This window comes from Neovison vison, chromosome 1 (genome assembly GCF_020171115.1).
Source record: "Neovison vison isolate M4711 chromosome 1, ASM_NN_V1, whole genome shotgun sequence".
NCBI classification, from domain to species: Eukaryota; Metazoa; Chordata; class Mammalia; order Carnivora; family Mustelidae; genus Neogale; species Neogale vison.
Genome location: NC_058091.1, coordinates 307213635 through 307222678, shown reverse-complemented (window position 1 = coordinate 307222678; position 9044 = coordinate 307213635). Strand labels below are relative to the sequence as shown.

General features: G+C 37.2%; 1 protein-coding gene across 1 annotated transcript; it reads right to left on the bottom strand.

The window, feature by feature from the left end:
• Nucleotides 1–7338: 7338 nt before the first annotated feature.
• On the bottom strand, nucleotides 7339–7743 carry LOC122902376 (heterogeneous nuclear ribonucleoprotein D-like). Its single transcript, XM_044241748.1, has one exon. The coding sequence runs from the start codon at nucleotides 7741–7743 to the stop codon at nucleotides 7339–7341; it is 405 nt and encodes a 134-aa protein (XP_044097683.1).
• Nucleotides 7744–9044: the final 1301 nt, after the last annotated feature.

The window sequence follows — 9044 nt, the reverse complement described above, 5'->3', positions numbered from 1 at the left end:
TTAGATTGAAATTTTTTCAGACTTCTTCTGTTCATCCTATAGTGTACAGAACATACATGATTGCCTCTCCATAATAATTTATTTTTAAATACATAATGTGGCATATAGATACATGTAGATTAAAATCTAATGTTTAAGTAAAAATAACAAGGCAAAATAACTCTATTATCATAGTTTATGTTATAACATAGAAAAATTGCTTAGGATGTACACACAGGCCAGCACCTCTACTCCTGCACTTGAATATCCTCACCCAGTAATGTACATGGCACCAACGGCTCACCCTGCTCTCTTCTTCATCATCACTTTTTCCCTTTCTACTAGATCATTTCAATCAGCATAAATTGCTGTTATTTTCCAATCCTGAAAGCATACCCATTGTTATATATTTTAACAATTCCTAAGTCTTCCCAGTGCCAGATCATACCAGCTTGACATTTTAACAGAACCAGGTGGAAAAACCCCAGTTACATTCAAAAGAAACCTGAAGTGTACCTCTAACTCTCCATCATTTGTGTCTTTCCTGAGACTGCTTCTGTTTGCATCATATCACACTGTTACACTTTGCTTGCAAGTCACCCAAGGTTTAAGTCAAGATGAAGGGGAGTTACCTGGTCAGTGAAAAATGTATAATCTTATCAATACAATGAAGAAGGAGCCTCAAAAAATTTACAAAGGAAGAAAAATTGTATTAGGAGTCATCTCAACGTCTGCTTCATCAATTGTGAGTTGATGGGCTCTAGACTGACTAACTTCAGATCTTGAATTCATGTGCCCATCTTTCATCAACAAAATGGCCAGTTGTAAGGAAAATTGATGCGGAGATACAAGCACATTTTGGCCATTTCTGAGTATCCAGTTAGATTTCTTTTGCCTTCCTAAAGTTTAATTTAATCTATGAAGAAAAATATTTTCTCTATTTATGACATAGATGTTTCTTTTTTTAAAGATTTTACTTATTTATTTATTATGACATAGATAATTCTTGAAAGAATTATGCTGAGCCAAAGAAAACAGACACAAAAGATGCCGTGGTGTATGATAGCATTTACATACAATTCTAGAAAAAGCAAAATGGCAGGGACACAAGCAGATCTGTGGTTGTGAGGGGTTGAGACTGACTACAAAATGTCAGAGGTGGGCTTTCTGGATGATGAAAATGTTCTGCGTCATGACTGTAGTGGTTGTTATATGAGAGATTACATTTTTTTAAAGTCATTGAATGATAAAATTAAAATTGGTACATTTTATTGTATGAGAATTATAACTCAATAAAAAATGACCTTGATTTTTTTTCCATGTAAAGTAGTTTATTCTGAAGAGATGAATTTCACTTACCATTCAAAACTTTCCAAGGATGAATGCCCCACACTAATAAACAAAAACTTTCCTTTCTTGATCAAACATCATATATATTTTTACTTAACCCCAAAGAGGATTTAGTGTTGGTTCATATTTTATAATTTAAAATTTATTAGCTAATCATAGCAAGCCAAATCCAGCATATAAAGATATAATTTAAGATTTTAGTTTTTAATATATTTCATGAAAGTGTTTTCACTAGGCATCTCACCAAACATCCTGAAAATAATATGATTTGTCCTTGTACTTCCAAAAATTTCAGATAAAATATTCACAGAAATAATATCCACTCAAATTTCTAAAATGTAACTCCACTTGGTAATAGCAGAAAAAGCCTTTGACAACATTTGGCACCCAATCATGACAAAAACTCTCAGCAAGCTTGGAACAGAAGGGAACTTGCTCCACTAGATAAAGAGAACCCATATAAAAGCAGCAGCTAATACTATGCTTAATGGTGTGAAACGATCTGCTTTTCCCTTAAGATTAGGAACAAGGCAAGGATGGCCCCTCTCACCATTCCTATTCAACATCATACAGGAAATCCTTGTTAATGCAATAAAAAAAGAAAACAGATGCTAAAAGTATATCAAGATGGGATCAGGAGGGAGATAAACTGAGGGCTGCTGGGGGAGGGGAGTAGGGGTAGGGTGGCTGGGTGATGAACATTGGAGAGGGTATGGTGAATGCTGTGAAATGTGTAAACCTGATGATTCACAGACCTGTACCCTTGGGGCAAATAATTTACTATATGTTAATTAAAAATAAAAATAAAAAAAGAAAGTACACTGATTGGAAAGCAAGAAATAAAATTGTATATATTTATAGATAATATGATTGTTTACATACACTACCCAAAAGAATTGACGAAAATAAACTCCTGGAACTAAAAAGTTATCACAAGATTTCAAGATCTGAGTTGATTATGTACAAGTCAGTTGCTTTCTTATGTATCAATGATGAATAATTATTATTTGAAATTAAAAATATAATACCATTTATAGTAGCAAAAACAACAAAAATGAGATACTTTGGTATAGATTTAATAAAAAAATATACAGGTTCTGTGTTAGGAAAACCACAAACTCTGTTGAAAGATGTCAAAGATGATCTCAGTAAATGGGAATATGTTCCTTGTTCATGGGTTGAAAGAATCAATATTTTTCAGGTGTCAGTTATTCCCATGTTGATAAATAGAGTCTACCCAGTTGCAATAAAAATACCAGAACCTATTTTATCATACCAACACACTGAATCTAAAGCTTATAAGGAAAGGCAAAAGATCCAGGATAGCAACACCTTACTGAAGAAAAACAAAATTGGAGGACTGTCCCTACTCAATTACAAGACTCACTATAAAGCTGAAGTTTCAAGATACCATAGTATTGGTAAAAGAATAGACAAATAGATCAATGGAACAGAATAGAGACCATCCCCCCCCCATTAGTCAAGTGATCTTTTGCAAAGGAGAAAAATCAATTCAAAGGAGAAAGGACAGTCTTTCAATAAATAGTGCTTGAAAAATTGAATATCAATATACAAAAAAGAAAATTTAGACTCTAATCTCACACCTTTCACAAAAATTAAGTCAGAAAGGATTGAATGTAAGCCTAAAATGTAAAATGCAAAACTGTACTACTTCTATAAGATAAGATAGGATAAAATCAGGATCTTGGTTTTGGTATTGAGTTTTTAAACAGCACCAAAAACACAATCAATGCAAGAAAACATTAATAAATTGCACTTTATTAAAATTAAGATTTTTTTGCCTTGAAGACATTTTCAGAATAAAAAGACAATCCAAGTTATAAAGAATGGAGTTGTAAAACATATATCTGGTAAAGGAATAAAAAAACAAATAATCCAATTAAAAAAAATGGCCAAAAGATATGAACAGATGTCTCCACTAGGAAAATACACAGATGGCAGTTAAGCATATAAGAGAGGGTTCAACATGATATATATTAGGAAATTGAAAATAAAAGCGGTAAGATATGTACATCTCTTAGAATGGCTAAGATCCCCCAAATGAAAAATATTAAATGCTGACAAGAATGTGGAGCAACAGCTACTTTTCATTGCTGGTGGAAATGCAAAGTGGTCTAGCCATTTTAGAAGACAGTTTGGCAGTTTCTTACAAAAGTGAGCATAGTCTTTTCATGCAATCCAGCAGTCATGCTTCTAGTATTGACTCAAATGATTTGAAGAATTTGTCTACATAAAAACTTACATATGAACATTTTCAGGTGCTTTATTGCTAATGACACCCCCCAAAATGGAAGCAACAAAGAAGTCCTTCAACAAATAAATGGATAAACTAATGTATGTATATATATGGAATATTATTTAGCAGTAAAAATAAATGAGCTCTTAAGCCATGAATGGATACAGTGGAACTTTAAATGCATGTTAGTAAGTTAAAGAAAACAGTCTAAAAAGCTTCCATAGTTGATGATTCCAACTATATGATGTTCTGGAAAAGGCAAAACTCTAGAGACAGTAAAAAGATCAGTGGTTTCCCATGGACTAGGGAGTGGGGAGTGGTGTGGTGTGAAAGACCAAGAGCTAAAGCACAGGAAATTGTTTAGTTGAATAAAGACTGTCTCCTTAACCAGACTTCAGCCAGAGTCCCCTAAGCCCTCTAGTCCTCAACCTTGGGATTCATTCTTACAGGAAGGACCTCCATTGCTTAGTTACAGCAAGAATCCTATTAACCAGTTTAGACAGAATACCCCACCTTTGATATCTAATCACCCTGGCCTGCCTTCACCAAGAATATTGCCAAATTGCTTTAGCCAGAATCCCTCGTGGCTCCTGTTATTTCCTCTTAGAAATTTTCTGTCTACTGATCACCACCCTGTTCACTGGCCATAAATCTCCATTTGCTCATGCTGTATTGAGCCCACTTACCTACTAGGTGTCTTTTCCCTTATTGCAATAGTCCATGAATAAAAGATGTTGTTAACCTCTTTGATTACTGTCTGGCTCTGATTTTCTTTAGTAGTTCATGAAGCTATTCTGTATGATACTGAATTACGTATCCCATAAAGCCCTACAACACCAACAGTGAACCTTAATGTAAACAATGGACTTTAGTTAACAATGACGTATCAATATTGTTTCATTAATTGTTATAAGTGTACCACATTAATGCAGGTTGTTAGGAACAGGGTCATATGAGTCTCTGTGTATGTGAAGGGTTATATATGGTAAATCTCTGTCCTCTCTGTTCAATTTTTCTGTAAATTGAAAACAGGATGATGCCATTGACTCATCTGAGAAAGTCTGGAGAAAGAGCCAGCGGGCATTTGGGTCAATAGTTACATGGTGAGTACAGTCGCTGATGTTGCATAGGTGGTTGCAGCCGGATTTCAGAAAAGGGTGTTTAGTCAGAGGTGTATACCTGCAGATTATTTAAAACAATGGTGATAAATCAAATCCAAGGGTGAGATTATAAAATGAAAGAAAAAATGACAATGTCAATCCTCATGTAATTCCAAAATTTGGAAATTTATAGAAATTTCAAAGAAATAGAAGTGAGAGTGACATATGAAGAGGACTGATTTGCAAGTGAGGAATAGAAGATGACAGGGTAGTTTTTATTTGAAAATATTTTTATTTTAGACTTCAATTATAGGCTGTGTTGGTACAGGAAAGAATGCCGCGTGAAAGACGGAGGCTCCTTGAGTAGTGGGAGAGCAATGGGTCTGGAGAGCAATGATTCCCTGGGCCGAGAATGTTGAAGGTCCATGTGGCTGGGGGACACGACTTTAGTGACAACCATCAGTTCTAGAGAAGACTTTCTCCAGCAGTATTCAGCCTCTTGTGAGGCTTCATGGAGGGCATAGGTGGTTGAGTCACTGGACTGGGTTTAGGATGTGCAGGTGATATGCAGTAGATTCCTGTGACTGCTGTCACAAATGACCACAAACTTAGTGGCCTAAAACAAAACAGATTTATTATCTTACAGTTCTAGCAATGAGAAATCCCAAATCATTTTAACTGGTCTGAAATCAAGGTGTTGGTAAGTCTGCCCTTCCTTTGCAGGCACCAACGAAAACCTTATTTACTCCTGGTTGTGATAGTATCAGACATTCCTGGCCTGTGGCTACATCACTCTCATCTCTGTCTCTCTCTTCCTGTCTCCTCTGTGTGTGTTGGATCTCCTTTTACTTTTCTCTCTTTTAAAAATATTTTGTTCATTTGAGGTAGAGATAGAGATAGAGAAAGAGAGAGCGCATGTGTAGCGGGGAAGGGCAGAGCGAGAGGGAGAAGCAGATTCCCTGCTGAGCAGGAAGCCTGACTTTGGGACTTGATCCCACAACCCTGAGATCATGCCCTGAGCCAAAGGCAGATGCTTAACTGACTGAGCCACCCAGGAGCCTCTCCCTTTTACTTTTCTCTTACAAAAATTGTGCCAGTGCATTTAGTGCCCACCTGGTGTTGGGGTCCGTTATCAAAGGAAACAGGCCGAGACAAAATGAAAGTTATGCAAAGATTTATTCTATGCCAAGCATTAGAAGTCAGACTGATAGGCCAGGGCCACCTCTGAAGAGAGCAACAACACCCAATCTTACAGGCTCAAAAATTGACTGACCGGTCAGGGCCGCCTCTAAAGAGAGCGACCCTTCCCAATCTTACAGTCTATCTTTTATTGGGTAAAACCGCAACCCATATCTTGTTATTTTAACCCACCGGGTTCGTGTGTCTTTTGCTGACTGGTTAGTTCCATCTGGTCTGGTGATTTGTTATTTAAGATTACTTCATACCAGGAACTGTTACAAACAGTACTTTGGGGAAGGCTAAGTTATGTTAGGCCACACGCAGGTGGCCAATTCAATTACAATTTATCCTATAGTGGTTGTTTGAACTAGCCTATCACGCTGTCAGAATTGGTGCCCAAGTTTGGCGCCTAAAAGGTGGGGTTTACATTTTTTTGTGGTTAGGGAGATAGTATGTGTGCTTTTTACTGATTGGATGTCTCCACCTGGCCTGACTCATCCTTGTATTCTGGACTCTGTTATTAGGAACTGGCCGACCATATTTTACTGGTTTCCCAGACTTGCTTTTAAGTAAGTTTCTCTGGGGGGTGGGTAATTTAAGTTTACTGCACAAACAATAAAATGGCTGTTTAACCAAGATGGAGTCGCTCTGGCTAAGTAGGCCCTTACACTGGATAATCCAGGTTATTTTTCCATCTCTCAATTATTAATTTAAATTTACTGGCAAAGACCTCTTTTCCAAATGAGGTGACATTTACAGGGATTTGGACCTCATGACTTTGGGAGCTATTATGGGCTTATATAGGGCACTGGAAAGAAAGTTGATTTTGATGATAAGTGTGTCATGGATCCCAAGGTAGATGAAAGAGGTAGAAGGAAGAAGGTCAAAAACGGAGAAAAAGCAAACTGTTAATAGTATTATTAATGTATTAAAACACCTAAAAGCCAGGCTCAAAACATAAACTATTTTATTTCCGTTAAAAAATGTATACATATTAGTGTGTGTAAATGTATCTATAATATAACACACAAGTGTGTTAATAGTGATTATTTCTTGTTGGTGTCATTAGGCTAATTTTTGTTTTATATTTATTTAGTTTGTATTTTCTGCATATTTTTCATAAAAATTTTTTTTTTCACATAAGGAAGCATTTATTTGAGGTTTAACATGAAATAAAATTTGTATGAAAACAAATCCACATCGAGTCATAACACAGATAGCAAAAGACAAAGTAAAAACAAAGAAAACTAATTGATGGCCATATATAGTTGAACACAGTTGTGCCTTGTACACTAGAAAGTCTTTTACAAAATAATCATCTTAGATCAACAGAAGACCAGTCTTCAATGTTGGCCTGTAAGATGGGTTAACTTTAGCAATCTCCTCCTGTTTTCCCCAATGTCCTCCTTAGCATGGCTGATAATTGTTTTGGTGATTGCCACCCCGTTGAGATACCTTGCCATAAGAGTTCTGTTAGCCCCTGTAGTCTGCATGCCCCCGTCCATATGAACAGTTCCCAGAGTTATTAAGCCCAGTATAATCATAGCTGCCATAGCCACTACAGGTCTGATCCCCACCACAGGCACTATTGTAATTTCCATACCCTCGATCATAATCATTACTAAATCCTTGGTTCGAGTTTCGGCCCTGACCTCCTCCTCGACCCCTAGGACCCCCTCGACCACCAGTTGCAACACCTCTTGCTCCTTTTCGTTGTTGCTGTTGCTGCCTTGATACCTCTTTGGCTTGGGCAACTTTGATTTCACACTTCCCAGAACGAATTTGATGATACCTGATTTCTAACCATTTCTTTACTGGTTCTTCATCTGCGTATGTGATAAAACAAAATCCTCTTCTTTCATTTGTTTTTGTATCCATGTGGAGTTCAATATTTTCAGTCTCTCCAAAGGCTCCAAAATATTCTTTAATTTGTTCTTCAGAAGGATCTGGGCTCAATCCACCCACAAAAATCTTTTTGGGCAGTTCTTTCCCTTTGAAAGCTTGGGTCCCTTTGGGGTCTATCAATTTGCCATCCAGTTTGTGTTCCTTTAGTTCCAAAACTTCGTTAACACTAGCAGCATCTTTGAAAAGCACAGTCTAAATGCTCTTGATTTTCTGGTCACTGGATCGGTTTTAGTAGTACAGTCTACTACTTCCCCAAATTGTGACAAATATTTCATCAGATCTATCTTGCTTGTATCTCAGCTCAAGCTTCCAGTAAATATTTTGCTGTCACCCTGCTGATTCTTGCTTGTGTTGATCTTGGATCCCTCTGCAAATTCCTTTATGTTGCTGTACTCGTTCATATCCTTTTGGGGCAGACTTGGTGGCCCGGGGGAGGGGGCGGGGATAGTGGGGGGGTGGGGGGGTGGGGGTGGGGGAAGGGTGGAGGTGGGGGTGCTGGGTGTCGGTCCAGGTTGGGGCAGCAGCAGGGGCGGAGCGTTGTCAGGAGCTGGATTTAAAATGTCCTTGGAGGAGAACAAAATCAAATTTTCAAAGACCCCACATTATGTTATATTATGTATGGCTCCTTTTTTAATCTTCTTGAAATTATATTTTCTTAAAATATTTGAAATCAAATATGGCGTTGTGTCTCAAGCAGTATCATAAGGCCAGAAACCTAGTGCCCATTTAAGTGTGTTCTGTGTCTTAGGTTAGAGCAACATTAGCTTCTTAAGCATAAGAGTTTGTTGTTCCAGGGTCAAACACTATGTAGTCTGACTACCTGTGGATTTGAACATCAATAATCAGACAGAGAGGGAGCAGGTGTTAACGCTGTCCAAATCTTGGCAATTTATTTTTCCTAACTTCAATCCTCCTTCAGTTGCTGATAGATATTATTCTTCAGCTCCCCCTTGATCTCAGCTGGAGTTTCTGACTTGAGGCTTATGTGGTGATTATAAAGTACCTAAAACTCTTCAGATGAAAGGGATATTAGTACAAAATACTAATAAGCATTATAATTATAAGGGGTCTCAGCACTAGGGTGTTTGCTGGCATCAGAAACTGGGAATAAGCCGTTTGAATACAAAACTGTCAAAAACATTTCGTTTGGGAAGCATTTGAGGAAGGTTGGTGAGAAAGGATTGACTCCAAGTTGTGTTATTCTAATTCTTCTTTAAAATCATGAAAGAAATTATGCAATGACTCAAAGCAAGCAAACAGATAAGGATGGTAAT

Bases quoted from the DNA above. Each gene is read 5' to 3' on its own strand.
- LOC122902376 (XM_044241748.1), bottom strand. From the start codon at position 7,743: ATGGATACAAAAACAAATGAAAGAAGAGGATTTTGTTTTATCACATAC.